The sequence below is a fragment of the Plecotus auritus genome (genome assembly GCF_963455305.1).
Source record: "Plecotus auritus genome assembly, chromosome: X".
Lineage (NCBI taxonomy): Eukaryota > Metazoa > Chordata > Mammalia > Chiroptera > Vespertilionidae > Plecotus > Plecotus auritus.
Window position 1 is genome coordinate 115,513,583 of NC_137784.1, and position 18,558 is coordinate 115,532,140.

At 37.4% G+C, this 18,558-nt stretch overlaps 1 protein-coding gene across 5 annotated transcripts in view; it reads right to left on the reverse strand.

Moving 5' to 3' along the window:
• The window catches only part of ARHGEF6 (Rac/Cdc42 guanine nucleotide exchange factor 6), a gene marked incomplete at its 5' end in the record, with an annotated part of 144,493 nt that overhangs the window by 11,840 nt on the left and 114,095 nt on the right, over positions 1 to 18,558 (reverse strand). For 2 of the 5 annotated variants that reach the window (XM_080652835.1, XM_080652832.1), the window contains 11 exons: positions 135 to 234; positions 2,510 to 2,599; positions 3,512 to 3,605; positions 4,970 to 4,990; positions 6,762 to 6,887; positions 7,950 to 8,095; positions 9,068 to 9,146; positions 9,921 to 10,007; positions 12,659 to 12,805; positions 14,792 to 14,851; positions 17,921 to 18,059. In XM_080652835.1, coding sequence (XP_080508961.1) covers positions 135 to 234; positions 2,510 to 2,599; positions 3,512 to 3,605; positions 4,970 to 4,990; positions 6,762 to 6,887; positions 7,950 to 8,095; positions 9,068 to 9,146; positions 9,921 to 10,007; positions 12,659 to 12,805; positions 14,792 to 14,851; positions 17,921 to 18,059 — 1,089 coding nt within the window. Of the gene's footprint in view, positions 1 to 134; positions 235 to 2,509; positions 2,600 to 3,511; positions 3,624 to 4,969; positions 4,991 to 6,761; positions 6,900 to 7,949; positions 8,096 to 9,067; positions 9,147 to 9,920; positions 10,008 to 12,658; positions 12,806 to 14,791; positions 14,852 to 17,920; positions 18,060 to 18,558 lie in introns of all 5 variants that reach the window. The other 3 variants (XM_080652834.1, XM_080652831.1, XM_080652833.1) reach the window with 2 other exon arrangements.

Consider the following 18,558-nt stretch of genomic DNA (forward strand, 5'->3'; position numbering starts at 1 on the left):
AGCAAAGAGGGTCACAGTCTCAGACAAGAAGGGACAGTCCTTCAGTGTAGGCTTTGCAAGAGCCACATTGCCCTGCCAGAATTGTCTTTCCAGCCCCTAGACAAATCAGAAAAGGTTTGGTCTACTCTACTCACTTTTCTTCGATGATGGTCTGACCATTGCTTCTGGTTTCTTCAATGATGAGTTTCTCTTCCTCGGGGAGTAAGACTTGTGGAACTGAATCTTTGCGAGAACCTACAAATAAGGGTTGCAAGAAGGTGGAGAGAAAAGAGTTCTTAGTGAGAACTATTTTTAAGTGTCAGTTCCTTTCTCCTATTGTTATTGAAGGGTCTTTATTAATAGCATGTTTTAACCTTGCACCCAGATAGTCACCCAACATTAATGACTAAATCTTCCTGACCTGAGAAAATTCTAAATGACCAAATATATTGATTAAATCTTGGGGAGGAGAGAATTTTGTACTCCGAAAAATTATGTGAAAGGGCCACTGTGATACCTGTATTCGCGACCCCATCTTTTCCTGTTTTGCCTCTTCCACAGCAAAAATTTGACCAGTGATCATTTGTCTGTGCACATCTCCAGAGAATAGCACACCACATCGTATGCTATTATGATATAATTTTAGTAAATTTAGAATAACATTACACTGTGACACAACATGCTTAAAGGGCCTCAGAAATATCACTCACTCCCATTTGCTCTCTTTGAAGTCCTATGAGGTAGGGTAGGGTCAGGAAAGACCATTTTTGATCAAGCGTAGAGCCAGAGTTGGGAGATTATCATTTCAGCAGCAAAGATACAGGCATCCTTACTTCTTTCTGCTCAGACTGTCTATAAGGTTTGGGATAGAAGAGGTGGCAGAACAAACATAGGACCTAATCAAACAGCTCTCTTACACATCCAATCTCCCCCTCATTTCTGGATCCTTCCTCCTGAAGCTCGAGCCCTTAATCTCAAGTCTCCTTGAGTCACTGGTTTCCTATCTTCTAAACCATGCTCCTTCGTGCAGTGAACACTCACTGCCTTCACTTGACCACCTCCCCTTTCCTGAGGTGGATATGTTTCTATCTCATAGCACTTCATATGTACTTAATAAATGGATAGCAGATTGACTGACCAATAGACTGAATGCAGCAAGAAATAACAATCAGTTTTAGAGAAACAGGACTTCTGGCTGGAGAGGGATAAAGGGTAGTAGTCACCATGATGCTAAAAGGCTTACTGTGTGCCAAGAACTGCACTATACACTTTCCACATGTAAAGGGTAGGCTGCGGAGGGGCAAAATGTGATTTTTTAGGTCAGAGCACCTGCCAGCACCTCCAAATATGTCTATCAACTCTATTGATGTGAAGAGAGGTGGTGGGAAGAGGAGATGAGTTCAGATTTTGTATGAAGGATGTTGCTTCTGGTGTCTCCTTGTGCCCTTCTCATTTCTACTTTTCACAATAAAAACTGCTCTCACTTCCCTTTTCTGGCTCTTCAAAACTTGTTAGCAGAGCTGGGTATGCCCAAAGCCACAGCCAGGTTTTGCCTGTGAAGCAGAAGTTGTGACAGTCCCCTCTTCATGGTCAAATGTGCCAACTTCCACATTGAACATTTTCCTTATGACAGTCTTAGAGACAGTCACTTCAAAAGCATATGTTAAGGCAGTCCACCTAAGCCAGTGGTTGGCAAACTCATTAGTCAACAGAGTGGCAAACTGCGGCTCGCGAGCCACATGTGGCTCGCGAGCCGCAGTTTGCCAACCACTGACCTAAGCGATCCCCTCCCACACTCGAGATGTGTCAATGGCTGTCCAAAATGGAGCATGATGGAGAATTCATTTCTTACACGATACCAAATCCTAACATAACCTATCCTGAAACATGATTGATGTGACCTGGCTTTTTAAAAAGTACAAAGATGAATCAGAAAACATTATCTCGCTTTCATTTTGTAACCTGAAAGTTGTTCAGGGAAATACCCTCACCTAACAGTTCCCTGATAAATTGTATACATTCGAACAGCCCCTGCTAAGCAGCTATATTTCCAGATTTTCAGAGCAACTTTGCAACTTGAGTTTGGTGAAGCACTGTTTGCTTAAATATGCAGCTGATCAAAGATAATATTTTGACTTCCTTTCCAAATCTGCCTATAAGAAGAGATTAGCATCAGTTCACAGACACAGGAACTCTCTGGGCTCTTTAATTCCTAACTAGTGTTGATGAAGGTATCTGTGTACTTCAAAGGAGAATGACTTTAAAAAAAATTTTTTTTTCATTTCTATCACCTCCAACTTTTTTACTCTTGCATCTTTCTTTCTCTCTGGGTGAAAAGAAACTGGGTAAACAAACCGCTTGGTAGGTAAAACCACCTTATCTGAAAGATGCAGTCCTATACCGCTCCTCTGCACTGCTCCTCTGCACCAAGTCACCTGCTTTAAATACCCTGCACCAATGTGGGTTGCTTTTCTCTTATTTTAAGAGTCAGTGAGCAGTAAAAAAGAAATGGTGGTTTTGGGGAACCTACTTGAGCCATGGCCTTGTTGAATATTTGTGCTGGTACAGTAGGCTTCAATCACTTTAAGAATCTGAGCATCCTCTTCCAGAGCAGCTGTACCTGTCGAATTTAATTAATAATTACTTTTCATGGTGATATATGCCTCTGGAACCTCAAAATTATGTAGTGAACTCCACTGCTATGGACTGGCCTCTCTGACCAGTGGTGTTTCTGAAATACAGGAGCAAAAGCTTGTTCAATTCTCATAATGGAATGAGAGTGACACTATTCCCAAGGAGAACTGGGACCAGTGTCAGTGAGTTCAGCACCAAGGGGGGCATGCTCCTGAAGCCCATCCAGAGCTCTAAACTGGGGAGTCCTGTCAGTCTCTTCTTCAAGGCCACAGTTACAGCACTGGGCTTGATACCAGCCTCAGTTCTCATCCAATACAACACGTCCTTCCTCTCTTTCAAATTTCAAGGCACATCTTCTCTAGGAAGCTATCTCAATTAAGCCTAGACACTTTCCCAACCAACCAGCATAGTCACTGATTCTCTCTCTTCCTTCCTCCTCTTCCAACTCATTCTTGAAATGACTAGATGGCAAAACCCTGTTAATATGCTGACGTGCATACCCAAGTGTGTGGTGATGGTGAGGGAGGGGAATGCAGAAGCTAGAGTTAATTAACAATTTATCCAGATTATATTTTCGACTAATACACAGTTTTGTCACCCCTGGTGAGACACTAAGAGGGGAAAATGTATCCAGCGCAAATGCTCCTTTTAATGGTTCTAAACCAGGTGGGCAAAATATTCAACATGAAAACCATATGATGGTGTCTGCCTCAGATGACAAGAAGTGCAGCAGGAGGCAACTTATTTAAAAATTTTAGAAGTAAACTAACCTTTCCATGCATTTGTTGTTATGTAACAGATGATGCTGGGAGAGGGGAATTGCTCTAATCATCTGCTTTTTAAAAAATTGTCTGTTATTTAATCCATTACCAATTTTCAGAAAGTACAAAACACATACTTTTCCGAATTACATATTCCTCTTCTGATGGCTTTCTTTCAGTCTTTCTTTTATGAAGAAACTTCTTCATGGTTTTGGGGCTTTTACTAGATTCCTGTAAGAATAGAGGTTTCTTTATGAATTAAACTTATTCCCCAAAAAACAAATTAAAAAGAGCAAATAAAATTAAATAGAATGGCTCTCTCTTATTTTGACAGTCTCAGGAGTGCATCAAAATGTAATACTATCCACAATTTTAAAAATGGTTCCAATAAACTCTGAAAGGTTAAGTAAAACAGAGGCAATGGCATTGTCCTCTCAATTGCTATAAGAATGGGAATAAGACTGGAGCGTGCCTATAAAGATGCAGCAGATTCTCCAGGAGACCAAATGCCTTTAGGGTATCATCTGCAGAGAAAGTAATGGATGTCAATCCTAGAGAAATACAGTATTGTATCAGTGGGGAATATAACTTGGTTTATATTCCCCACTGATACAATATTAAGGGAATTAAATAGTAATTAAATTGTAACTACTACTGTAGTATATACCTATTTTCAAAGAGCTTGAAATGATTTAAATAAATCTTCCTGTGCAACAGTCCCACAATGAAGAATATTAATTTCTATTTGTCCGATGGGAAAATTAAGACAAAGAGACTAATTTCCCCATGGTCAGAGAGAAGAGCCAAATGAAGGACTTCCTGATAATAATTTTGGGTTAGGAGTAACATTCTTACAGCCAAGCTTAATATCCTATATAATAAAAGGGTAATATGCAAATTGACCTAACGGCAGAATGACTGGTCACTATGACGCACACTGACCACCAGGGGGCAGACACTCAACGCAGGAGCTGCCCACTGGTGATCTGTGCACTTCCATAGCTGGAGTGCCGCTCAGCCAGAAGCTGGGCTCATGGCTGGTGAGCACAGCAGTGGTGGCGGGAGCCTCTCCCGCCTTCATAGCAGCACTAAGGAGCAGCAAGCCAAGCAGTAAGGAGTGAGCAGGTGGGCAGTTAGGAGCAAGGGGTCTCAGATTGCAAGAGGGTGCAGACAGGGCTGAGGGACCCCCCCTCTCCCACACGAATTTCATGCATTGGGCCTCTAGTACATATATAAAGCTATATTTTTAATTAGTAGATTTAAAAATATATAAATTATATCAATTATTGAATTTGTTTTTGCCATATGCATAAAACGACATACATGAAAACTCACATGTGACAAAAATAACAGAAACAATCACTTTAAAATACAGGAAAACAGACATTTTTAAAGCATTATAAAATGACAGTTTCATATGTATTTCACAAGAGCCTGCTTTTTGAAGAAAATACTTACATGCCAGAATTGCATCTTCATATTTTAGCTACCAATAATAACAAGGGACAAAACAAGCACAAAGGAAAGCTTCATTCATAAAAGGTTACAGCACAATATGATGTCACTGTAAGTCAAAGATAGTGTTCTACCCTTACCTTCAAGATATAAGACATCCTCTAAAGTGAATATGTAAAGAAAGAGAAGATGAGTGTGAGAGATCGATGGTTACAATGACCAAATCCATTTATCAATAATTCTAAAACAATATTTGAAATGTTAGTGTTATCATATATTACACAGAGAGAATATCATCACGTTTCCCATATTAGTTTTAGATGCAATATCATCATGCAAAAGCCCAAGGAATACAGTTCTGTGCAAAATAACAAATGTTGAAAATAACTAAAATACACACTGCATAGTAAGAATTTATTAATAACTCTCTTCTCCCATCAGAAAAAAATAATCATGCCTTAGTTTTAATGGATTAGTTCTGTGAAGGATTAAGTCAATTTTACCCCTCAAAGCTCACCTTAATTTGAATTTAGTAACTGACAATTATGAAATATCCATCATCAAAGAGGGGACCTACATAACTATGAAGTAGTACTCCTGGTTTAGGTAATCAAAGAAAAAAATTGAATGATTGCAAGTATCACAGGTCAATTTTCAAAGCAAACCTGTGGGACTATTTCCTGGCCAAATTCTGAAAAAAGGTGCATAATGAAAATTCAGCTCAAGAGTTATTTTTCCTATCATGTTGGGTTGAAAGGATAAAACAGTTCTCCAATGTCCAAATATTGTTCCATTTTTACTACACTAAGAGTTGAGGCAACAATCGAAACAGTAGCATGTGTTTCAAATAAAAACAAACTCAAAATTCAGCTAAGTCTTCATCATTCATCAAAACACATATGATAGACAAATATATGCTGTCTTTGCATCATAACTCTAAGATGTGTCTCACAACTGTCATAAACTTAAATCTTCACTCACTAAGACCATTTTAAGGAACAGTTACATTTAAATGATGATCTTTTCTAAAAGCTAAAATGATGAGCAACAGGTTAAGGGGAAAAAACGACTATTTGGATGGAAAAGGTAAACTCCACACAGCTATGGAAGCTAATGACTGACATTTCCTGATTGCAACTTCGAGAGAAAAAAAGCCTTGAAATCCCCACACTACCCAAATACCAAATGTCCTCTACAGTTGACTTAGAAGACTCTTTTAAAGACATTCCTTTTGTTAAATTCTTTTCCTTTTTCAACTGCAGCAAATAGTTCAGACTTTCATAGTTCAGACACATGGCTTGTTCCCATAAGACTCTAGTGATTTGGTTCAATAGATCGAAATGATCCAAAAAGAAGAATTGGGTCTACTTGGTTGGAAATTCAACTCTAATGAAGTGGCTCTTGTTTGAGATGTGTATACATCACCACCAATCTAAAAATTATCATCATAAAGGCATTTCAAGAGGAGGTTGGGGAAACTCAGTACACATAAACCCTGTGGAAATTCAACAAATATTTGTAGATAAACAATGAGGAAAAGGAAAATTAAGAACTAAAAAATCACCCTAGCTGGTTTGGCTCAGTGAATAGAGTGTCAGCCTGTAGACTGAAGGGTCCCAGGTTTTATTCTGGTCAAGGGCACATGCCCAGGTTGTGGACTCGATCCTCAGCAGGAAGCATGCAGGAGGCAGCCAATCAATGATTCTCTCTCATCATTGATGTTTCTCTGTCTCTCTCCCTCTCCCTTCCCCTCTGAAATCAATAAAAATATTTTTAAAAAATGAAATAAAAAAATCAGTGAATCAAGCAATTCAAGATTGACTGACATGTATCACCTATCATAAATTCTAAGCACATTCCCTCAGAACTATTGGTAATAAGCTACAAAATTAGCTTGTCAGAAGCATTTTATATCATATATAGTAAAATTACCTCTTTATAACCTAGTGCTGCTGATGGTCTAAGTGGAGGAGCAGGTCGTAGACAACTTAAACTCCATGGTTTTATAATTTGAGGAGGCTCCAAGGGTCCTCGGGGCTGTCCAGTAGAGCTAAAAGACTGGGAAAATATCTGATGAGATGTTGGCAATCTGCCATTGGAACCCAACCTTATGCCCCACAGTAAGAGAACATCAATAGTGTCATTGGACCAGCAGTGACAGCCACAGAAAGGAAAGAACAAAAAACAAAAATCTCCAGTTTGAGAACTTGCACTTTCCAGTCAAGATTATGGGGTCTCTATGGAATAGTACTAAATGAACTAAATATCCCATAATCCTGTTCTCCCTCTCTCTTCGGCAATTTCATTAACGTTAGAATTACTTTTTCATTTATAAGGGAGAACAGTCAAAATTTAATGAGTTCGGTTATATGTTTAGCACTCATTAGATACTTAAATTGGTCATTTCATCAGAACAAACATAAGACAAGCTGTAACAAAGTGAAGTAACTAGCCAGCAATTGGCAAAGCTAATATTTGAATCCAGATCTGATGCCAAAGCCCTTGTTCTTCCTACCACAACACACAGTTCCCCAAACTGGAATTTTGATATCACAGGTTTGAGTGTTAATAGACAACACAGAATATCTTTGATATCACTCAGCAAGTACAGTAAAATCTCAATTCAAATTCCATGAATAGCTAAATTTATGGTAACTTGGAAGAAAGCAATACTAAGAGTTTACCCTTGAAGGCTACTGAGTGAATATGATAGTATAAATGAGATTACGTGGAGATGCTTCAATACTTATGAAGGTAAACTATTGGTTTTGACTTAGCACATTATTAATATGAGAACAACAGTTGCTAACTGAAAATAAATCTTGCCTATAATTAAAACATTTTAGCAGGACTTCTGGTTAGAAAAACATTGCTAGCAGTTAGTTGGTACACCAAGTTAAGGTCAAACTAAACTGCACACATTTAAGTAAAACTTTGTATTAATTTAGGTGGACCTCTCTCTACAACAAGAAATCTGAATTAGTGAGGTTGAACTGTACTTTAAAACCTATAGATATAGACTACCCAAAGATTAAGGGCATGCTCACTGCTTCTTATAACTCCTCAGCAGACAGGATTGACAACTCAGTAATCCCTGGACAGAACAAATGGACTACTTACAGAATGAGCACTACAAGATGATGATGATGTCTTGGATAATGAACTACAGGAGGCAGGTCCTCTAATCAGTCTATACAGCTGTTCCAGCCATTCCTGGAAGTCCTGGTTGTTGCTGCAGTGGACCACAATTCTCTCTAATATATGACCTGCATTACCCGCATTTGGAAACAAAAGGCAAGGAGAACCTTGAGCTTGCCTCATTCAAAAACACATCACACAACTTGGAATTAAGTGTATATTTTCAGGAGTTTTTATACCTATGGGAGAACACTTTTGAAACTACAATATAAAGAACAGATATGCTGTGATAATAAAGAAATAGTTATATCTGATTTATAAATCCGTCTTTGATTTCTACCGCTTACAGAATCTTAGAAGTAGTATAAAACTTCACTCTAAACAAACTCACAATCCAAAAATTTAAGTATAGAGTCCATTTAATTCATAATCTAAAGTGAGAATATTGTAGTTTTATCCAATATCAAAGTTGAAACAAAATCCAACTAAGACTGGTTACACCTAACACCAAATCTTTAACTCTCTATTGGGAAAAAAGGGATAAGGCCTGGGGCCATTATCCCAGTGTTCACCATTGCACCATATCAGTACATAAAGTACAAACCATTGACCTGGCAGAAGGGACAACAGGCTAAAATGTCAGAGAGCCAGGCATTTTCTCAATTTGTGAAAAAAGTTTTATGGTTTTTCAGCACTTTTTAGAAACATAATAAAATCTTGCTAATTCATAGGCTGATGATAAAATTGCTGATAAAATTCCACATCTTTGGCTTCTCTGCCACCAGGGAATAGATGGCAGAAAGGGGAGAAAATTGCATTAACGTAAGTCCATTTTGTTATTTCTTAGCTCTAACAAGTAGCTCTTACGCAAGAGAAAATTGAAACTAATGACAAAGCTGAGGCTTTTGAATGACCAGGAGACTTCTCTGTTCTATAGCTGTACCCTAATTATCCCAGGAAATGATATATACTTTTGTCATGCCCATGCAAAAGTTACTCGTGGACTATATAACAGAAAATAATAGCATTTATTTATTTAAACTCCACTTCTTTCCAAAAAGGATTTAAAGTAGCTACATTAAAAAGAGAAAATTACCTACCTGTAATTTCAAATGTGTAGTCATTCCCTTCAATTTCATCTAATCTAGTCACCACCATTCCTGCTATTGGTATTTTTCCCTACCAGAAAAAAAAAAAGAACATTTCCCATTAATTCTGTGGTTGCAAATGTCTCTGCTTAGTTCTATTAGATTTTCTGACCCTCTCAGGAATCACTGACAGATTATGGCTAGATATATTTCCCTGGTCTGTCAATAGATAATGTTTCCCTGCTTTAAATTTCAATAAGATAAGAAAGAGGAAAAACTGGGTTGTGTTTTGCTAGCACATCGTAAACCATACGGTCAAGATTTATAAACAGCTTACTTTTCAAACACATTTTCATGAAAAATCAGTAAACAAAGACACAAATTTTGGGAAAATTAGTAATTGCTAGGCCAAGATAAGAGGCAACAGCAATTTATAATACTCCATATTTAGGGAACAGACTGAAGGAAGTTTAATTTCTTAAAGAGTTTAATGATTTGCATCTCAGAAATTCAAACCATATGATGAGACTGTTAGGATGAGGTTCCAGCTTTATAGTTTTTTAACAGTAATGATATAATATGGACCTGTAAAATGCTTTTGCTAATTGATCTAGTTGCAGACTTATAGTTCTGTTTATGCATTTATAACCAGAGCAGTGGACATTCTGGATAAACCCATTATAGTAATACAAAGGATCTAAGGAACATCTGCTCTTAATAGCTATATACGTAATTACAATGAAGGTTCAGAACATTCTGCCTTTTTTGGATGGAGCTTTTAATGCTATAGTAGAAATATTGCATTTGGATGGAAACCTCTTTTAATTATGGGTCCTGCTATTTGTTCTATATGAAATCTACTAACCTGATAGATAAAGCCACTCATCCGAGGACTTGCAGATAACATTATCAAGACATTTGAAAATAACATGAGGTACCGCTCCTCTTTTTCCTGAAGTGGAATGAAAAATATTAAATGTAGAATAGAAATTGGACATTTTGTTTGTTAAGAATTTCTGGCCCTAGCCAGTGTGGCTCAGTTGGTTGGAGGATCATCCCATACACCAAAAGGTCATGAGTTTGATTCCCAGTCAGGGCACATATCTAGGTTCCATCCCCAGTTGGTACATGTACTGGGAGGCAACTGATCGATGTTTCTCACATCGATATTTCTCTCTCTCTCTCCCCATTCCTCTCTCTAAAATCAATAAACATATCCTCTGGAATCACTGTTTTGTAACATAGATCTTACATAAGGCAATGAAACATGAACAGCAAATTTAAAAGAAAGATACTCAACTTAAAAGCACAGAACTAGTTGAATTTTATTTTGAAATGGATATAAACCGAGTCTCTCTCCTTCCCATACATAACAATTAAATACAAATAACCTTCGTTGTTTCCCAAGTATGTAAGCCTGAGAAGTCACACAATGCCTTCCTGCCCAAGCTGCAGCCAGAGCACAAGATAACTATCTAGGTTCACAAAAAGAAAACAATTTCATTTTGAAAAGTAGCAAAATAAAGAGGTTTTCAGTTTATAGGAAATTTATTATGTTCTAACATGTATGTTAAATTCTTATTTATAAAATTACTTTTAATTAGTAAGAACAAGATAGTTTTGCATATATAAAGAGAAGTAAATACTTTTTTAATGGCACTAAAGGAAATTTTACACAGAAGGATTTCTCTGAACTCCTTTAAATAGATATGCAATTAGTAGATGCAAACAATTACATTCAGCTTACATGTCCGTCCATCTTAGCTTCAATTATCCTTATACCTATCTCCATCTCCTTCTTCCCACTTGAGAAGAGCAACCTTTTGAAGCTAACTCTTCCAACAAGGGCTTTCCATCCTTTCACATCTTTCTCTTGCCTGGCTTCCTTCTATAGATATCTCCTTCTTCCAGCAGCCTCACCTATTCAATCAGCTTTTTCTTTTTGCTTGTAACATATGCACATTTCTTATCATAATAGGCTTTCACCTGCCCCTGTGACTACTTATATAAAATACTTCTTGTTATATTTCACTGGTCTATAAATAGATAATGTTTCCCTGCTTTAAATTTTAATCAGATAAGAAAGGGGGAAAACTGGGTTGTGTTTTGCTGCCTTCATGTTCTCCCTATTGATCCCTACCTACTTGCTTTGTTCTCTTAAAGTAATCAATAACTGCCTTCTAGCGAAATCCAATCGCTTCTTCTTGGTCTCCATGCTCCTTGACCTCTGAACCTTCTGTAGCACTCAGCAGGCTGACCATTTTCAAATGCTCTTCCTGGAATTTACATGACTCCACACTCTCCCAGTCCTCCTCTATCTTCCTCTTTGTCTTTTCTTTCAGGCAGTGATTCTTTCTCCCTTCATCGAAGAGGTTTATCCAAAGAAGCGAAACTCTAATAAACTCTCTGCATTAACCTTCCCCAGGGGAGTATCTACATTTTAAATGAGATTGCTTATTAACCCTATGTAATGAATCTCTGACAGAGACCTGTCAGGGAGCATAGGATGATGTTTTAAGAGTGGGAAGGCAATTCTAACACCAGATAAATCATACCAGTTGACATAATCAACCTTCCTCCCCTACTCTACCCTCTTCCTAAAAGACATAATACATCTTCAGCCCTCTGTGCTTCTCTCTGGATATTTACTTCCTTGGAAGGCCCATCTGTCAGAGACATCTAAGTCTCTGCCTCTAACTCTGACCTCCCACCCACATTTCTATACTATTTTAACAGCTACCTACAAGACATTTCCACCTGAATACCTACAGTCATTTGAAAGCTAACATGTCTAAATTACATTCGTTATCTCCTCTAGCCCATATGTCACAACTTCCTATAGACTTTCCCTTCTAAACATGCCTGAGATTTGCCCCTTAAGTTTCATTCTCTCCACCACTACCTTCATCAGGGGTACTTATCATTTTCCAACTCAGCTACACTTTCTGTTTCTAGCCCCACCCCCTCCATCTTACCTGACATATACGGCTGTCAGATTAAATATCCCTTTCATTATGTTTCTCTACTACCAAAGTCTCATAGTTTCCTATTGCCTGCTGCATCAATGTGAACTATTCTTGTCTGACATCCAAGGTTCTTCATAACCTGACTCTGACTCAATCAACTTCTCCACTCTGCCCAACATGCTTCCTCTGCTCCTCACAGACTGGCTTCCTCACTGTGCTGTAGAAAAAAAGACCATTTCCTGTTCTCTTCTGGAATAAAAATGACCTCTACCTTACAAAATCCTCTCCTTCCCTCTACATGGCCCTCCTCCTCAAATCTTATCTCCATAAAATATTCTTCTTTCTCTATTCCTTCTCTGAACTTCAATAGAATCTATTGTTGAGATTGCACAAACTGGCATTGACTATTTTGGTTTGTTTTCTACTTGCAACTTGTGTTTTAATCTGTTCTTAAGGAATTCTTTGAAGGCAGAACAATGTGTGTTCTGTCTTCCTATCTCCCATAGCACCCAGCAGTATTGGGCAAGTAATAGGTGCTCAGTTTATTTGAATGTTCGAGCATTTGACCTTGATTAAAGAATAAAGGAAGAAAATGTGAAAGATAAAAAAAATGGTGTTGAGATTTGAAACATCTTACCTCACATGTTCCGTACTGTACCATTACTTGTGACATAAAAATTACATTTCCCAATGTTTTAATATCCTCCCCTTCCCATGCCTGAATAGGTTCAGAAAGTATCTGCAACTCCAGCTGTTTTCGTTTTCTTAGATCTTGGCATTGTCCCTATAGAAGGAAAGCAGAGGAATAGAAATTCTTATGAAACAGACCTAAAACAAGACCAAAGTAAGATGTGGCTTTTGAGTCTAATAGACTTCCACTGAGTTCCTATTCCTCACCATGAATCCCATCACTGATGTCTTGACAGATGGAAAAATCCACTACTCTAAATTTCTAGCCTTGAGTCCCCAAAAGTTTTATGAGGAAGAGCTACTTTTCATCTTGCCAAAATATCAATATACAATGGGGGAAGGAGCTTGTTTCTCCTTCCCTGCAAGGAGTATGGGAAGACAAGTAGCAGAATCACATCAAACAGAGCCAGGAGAACAATTGGTATATTCAGATCTTCTATATGATGTCCTTGCTCTAGCTCCTCTCAATCTTGTCTACCTGCATAAATAGTGCTTTAATTACAAAGCAATTTTATTTTTCTAATACATGCTCAGTTTCCAATCCACTACCATCTTAATTTTTTTTTAAAAAAAGTGACTCCAGGCCTGGCCATGCCCGGGTTGTGGGCTCGATCCCCAGTGGAGGGTGTGCAGGAGGCAGCCAATCAATGATTTTCTCTCATCATTGATTGATGTTTCTCTCTCTCTCTCCCTCTCCCTTCCTCTCTGAAATCAATAAAAAATATATTAAAAAAATAAAAATAAGTGACTCCAGGAATTACAGAAAAAGAGAAAATTTAATTCTTTATGCCACAGTGAATCAAACTAATCTCATAATAAAACATATGTACTACCCTATACTTTATTTAGGAACTACTAGTAAATTCTATTAAAAATATTAAATTAATTTTTAATCCTAAAAGGATTGGGAAAAAAAAAGATACACCTGAATTTCATGAGTACAAATGGAAAATACAAACCAAGAAACAACACACACGCACACACACACACCATTGCTTTAGAAAGTGTGAAATTATCTTAGAGTAATTTAACAGTATTCATTACAAATTAAATATAAAAATAAGCATATGATTAGTTATGTCACTGTTTGCAAATGAATGTCAGGTGTTTTTTTTTGGATGTGTTTTCTATAAAATTATGCTGCCCCTTTCAGCAAAATGGAAACTTGAAGAAATAAATTCATTGTACATATATTTTTGAAGCATCTATAGTGCAAATAAATATACTATCACCATCAAAGCAAGTTTTACAACATGTGTTGAACTGTGTAAAACTGCCAATATTAGACTGTTTTTTATCCATAACAGCAATTTTAACCTAATTCCTTATTCTGGTCTTCAATTTTCTGTTTAACCATGGACATGTCAGGTACTGATCTTTCAACAGTATTAAAAATGAGGTGATCATGAATGTTGCATCACAACCTTATAGCAAGTATCAATAACTAAACATTAATCTCAATCATTTAAAATGCTACAGAAATGTCTCAACTGAAGCTAAACTTAGTTGCCCAAAATAATGTTTTATTTCCTCCTAAAATGCCACCAAGTGGTTTTACATCAGTTGGTATCAAAAAGTCATTAGCTATCATGCTCAAGATATAAGATTACAGGTACATTTGATAGCAATCTATATAAAGCAATTGTATTTTAGTACGTTTTTTTCCTTTTACATTTGATGAAGAATTTTTTTCATATGCAAAGAATAAACTCACACCTTTTGGCATAAGTAGATGAATCTAGTATTGATGTCAGTCAGTGAACAAGTTGCACCAACATAAGGTGAGCAACACAGGGGTATAGACAGAGACTAAAGGAAACCCCCCACCTACACAGCAATGCTTAATGTGGCAGAGACTTCAAATGTGAGTGCTTTATACCCTCAGACTGGCAACCTTCCTTAGGTAAGCATGATTTTTGGAAGACAAATTTAAATGAATCAATCCCAGCAATATTGTCACTAGAGCTTATTGTTTCCACTCTAAAGACCTTTTCATAAGGAAAGAAATGTTACACACAAATTACTCTTTTAGAAACACAGCATAAAAAATGGAGAAATATAATTTTAGAGCATCACCTACCATGAGTGTTTTGAATGCTACAATGGCTTTCAGAACATCTTGATGATCTGGATGTGTATCCTATTAAATGAATAGATTTTAAAACAATATTAAAAGAGAACAGATCAGCAGTTGGCAGGGATTAGAGGTGATAGAAGGGTGTGGCTGCAAAGAGACAAAAAGAAGAAATTTTGGGGATGATGGAACTGTTCTGTATCTCAATAGTGGCAGTAGTAACACAAATCTATGCATGTGTTAAACGTCATAAAACTGACATCAAAAGAAAAAAGTCAATTTTAATGTATGCTAATGTAAAAATTCTAAAAAAGCATTTGAGCATTTGCAATCTCAGCACCGCCAATTATTAGGTTACTAAGAAATTAAAACCTGACCGGAGAGCTCAGTTGGTTAAAGTATTGCCCTGATGCACCAAGGTTGTGGGTTTGAACCCCGGTCAGGGCATATGCAGGAAGCAACCAGTGAATGCATGGATGGGTGGAGCAATGAATCAATTTTTAAGCCCTGGCCACTGTGGCTCAGTTGGTGGAGTGTTGTCCGTACACCAAAACACCAAAAGGTTGTGTGTTCAATCCCCAGTCGGGGTGTATGGGGGAGGCAACCAATTGATGTTTTTCTCTCACATCAATGTTATGCTCTCTCTCTTTCTCTCTTTCTCTCCTCTCCCCTTCCACTCTCTAAAATAAAATTTAAAAATTTTTAAAAAGATATGAAAATGGTTGTATCACATCATTATATTTGATAACCACATATTAAGTGTGGTTACTGAGGCAAAAGTTAACATTTTCTTTTTTGCTGTTAATAAATAATAATTGTTTGGGGGGGCATCAGTCACATTGTTAGTAAATGACAATATATAGAGAATAATGGAAACAGAGTGGTGGTTAAGAGAAAAATCAATGCAATCTCATCTAAAATGCTTCTTTTTTCTTTCAGCAGACTCCAATGGCAAATGTGGGGGGGAGGGAGGATCCAAGTTTTATACCATATATGCCTTCTTAAGCAAGGTTATTACATATGGTCTGCAATTCCACAGTACTTACAACCCCAAAAAGTGGACAGCTTCAAAAATTGCTTTGAGAAATGCACATCTCCATAACTGTTTATGAAGGAAAAGTAGAGCTTCTTAGGGGTAGATATACACCTATATGGGGTTATATGAAGTATAGATATGTATCTAACATTGGGGGTATATATGTACCTAACCTTTGAAATTCAGCTGGAGTAATGAGAAGACAATCTGCTGCTCGACCAGCCTTGGGTGATAAAATAGAGAGCTGAACAGACTAGGGGTCTGACCCAAGCCAAAACCAGCATTGTTTAATGAAAGGGAAGGTTGTATTCTTTTAAACTTAAATTTATCCTTACCCAAATCAGCTGTAAAGTTCAGGTTCTACTCTTCCATTAGCCATCAGCCATACTAAACAATCAGAAAGCTGGATCAAGTGTCTCACTGGTGGTGAATAGATGCTAAGGGTGTGTATTATCTGATGGTGAAAAATGGAAGGCAGCCAAGACAGGTAACTGACAGCAAATGGAGGTAAGAGTCGAAATGGGCTCTGATACAAGGAAAGCCAAGATAGAGGATCCAGGCAGTAGGAGATCTAGGGATTTTTCTCTCCGAATTAAGTGTATATTCATAGTTCAGCACTAAGCAGTAACAGAAACTGAGGCCACTAGTTTCTGGATTTTTGTGATAAGCAAGGAGGGGCAAACCTCAAATGGTTCATCAAATTGTTTGAGCTTTTGGAAAGGCATCCAGAGGTCAGCACCTTTCCAAGCCCTAACTGAAATTTCATTCCAGTGGGCTTTACTACTAGTTCCCCACTGCCTCCAGCTTTCCGGCAGGTCAAATAACCTGAGAATGTGGTTTTGCTCAGAGTAAATGCTTTCAATCCTTACAAATGCTGACAAGACAAGCAGTGTGCAACCTTTTTTTTTTAAAGAGATAATCAAACCCTTTAAAACCTCAAACCTTTCCCCAGACACAGGAAGAGCAAGTAGGGTGAGTGCAGCCTCCCCTAGCAGGCCCTCCTTTCCCACCCACACCTCAAAACCCCATGTTCAAGAGCAGCTCAAGACGCTATCCCTGTTATTTGTGTTTTTTTTTTGTTTTTTTTTTCATAAGAGCGCCTGGCTCTTGGTAAAAAAAAAAAAAAAAAAAAAAAAAAAAAAAAACAATTATCAGGTCTCATTGAAATCTTAATATATAGAAAACATATGGCTATATTACAGCTGTGGCAAGTTAATTGTAAGTTTATAAACAAAAATGTGATGGGACCTTGATGTAGATGTATGGATGCATAGAGAGATAAACTAATATTGGACCCATTTATTAATCTTTAAGGAAATACAAGAATCTTCCATTATAATCCAAAGTCGGGCAGCTGAATGACCACAGAGCTCTAGAGATAAATATTCCTGCCTATATCCCACAATAAGGTTGTTCATATACCAGAACAGAAGATTTCCTGGACGATTTTGATTGAACCACCATCTATAGATGAGAGGGCAGAAGAAAACCTAAGTCAACAAGTTAGCAGAGACTTGAGGGAAGCAACAGGACCAAGGCTGGGAGGGGAAAAGGAGAAAGAAAATGATCATGAATATTTAATAGTAAAGGGTGGATATCATAAATTCATGGTGATTATAGTTTATAACATTGTATTATATACTTTTGCTAAGAGAGTAGATCTGAAGAGTTCTCAGTATAAAAAAATGGTAACTATGTGAGATGATGGATGTGTTCATTAACTTGATTGTGGTAATCATTCCACAAGATTTGTGTATATTGAATCATCACATTATACACCTTAAGAAAATCATGTTGTATAACCCAATGTACACAATTTTTTTTTCAATTATACTTCAATAAAGCTGGAAAAAATAAATAAAAATGCATAAAGAGTAAAGAATATTCTGAGGGGAGGGAAGAATGCCCCCTTATTTTGCTGAACAAAAAGAAAAACCAAAAGTCTGGAAAGAGGGGAGATTGGGTCAAGAAAATTTGGACACTAAGGCTTTTTTCTGAATTCTGCAGTCAGGCTAAGTTTGAAGGCAGACTGACAGCTTCCTCCAAGAGCAGAGCCCCATAATTTATACACGAGCTTAAAAAAGCTCACCTTCCCTTACCTCCATATGCCGTTCCAACTCTTGCAAGAGAGTAACATACTTCTCCAGTCTCATGAATGGTTTGCTGAGGCTTGTTGTTAAAATGAGGATACCTGGGCTGGATGCACCTTGATTTTCCATAAATTGCTCCAGTTCATCACTACCAAAAGGACAAATACAAATTTGTTACTGCTTAATATTTCATGAAAAAAATTAACTGAACATTATTTAATATATTTCACATAACATAAAACCAAATAAAATTTTGTTTCACTAGTCTAAATGCTGTCCCTTTCATTTTAACTTAATCCAATAAACCTTTATTCAGTTCCTCTATGCAATCAGCATTGCACAGAGCACTGGGGCTACAGTGGTGAGCCAGACATTCATGAACCCTGGCTTCCTTTACTCAACCAACAATTATTGCATCTGCTAAGCAACAGGCTCCATTCTCTGCTGGGAATACCACAATGAACAAAACAGAAATCCCTACCTATAAGGAGACTGCATTCATGGGAATAGGGCAGTCTATCAGATGACCTTGATATCAGGTTTTAAAAACTATTTACTTGTCACTTCAAACATCTTAGCTATTGGCTGGTCAGATGCCAAGGGTAGCAACTCACCAAGTGCTCCCTATCACCGGAGCACCAACTTGT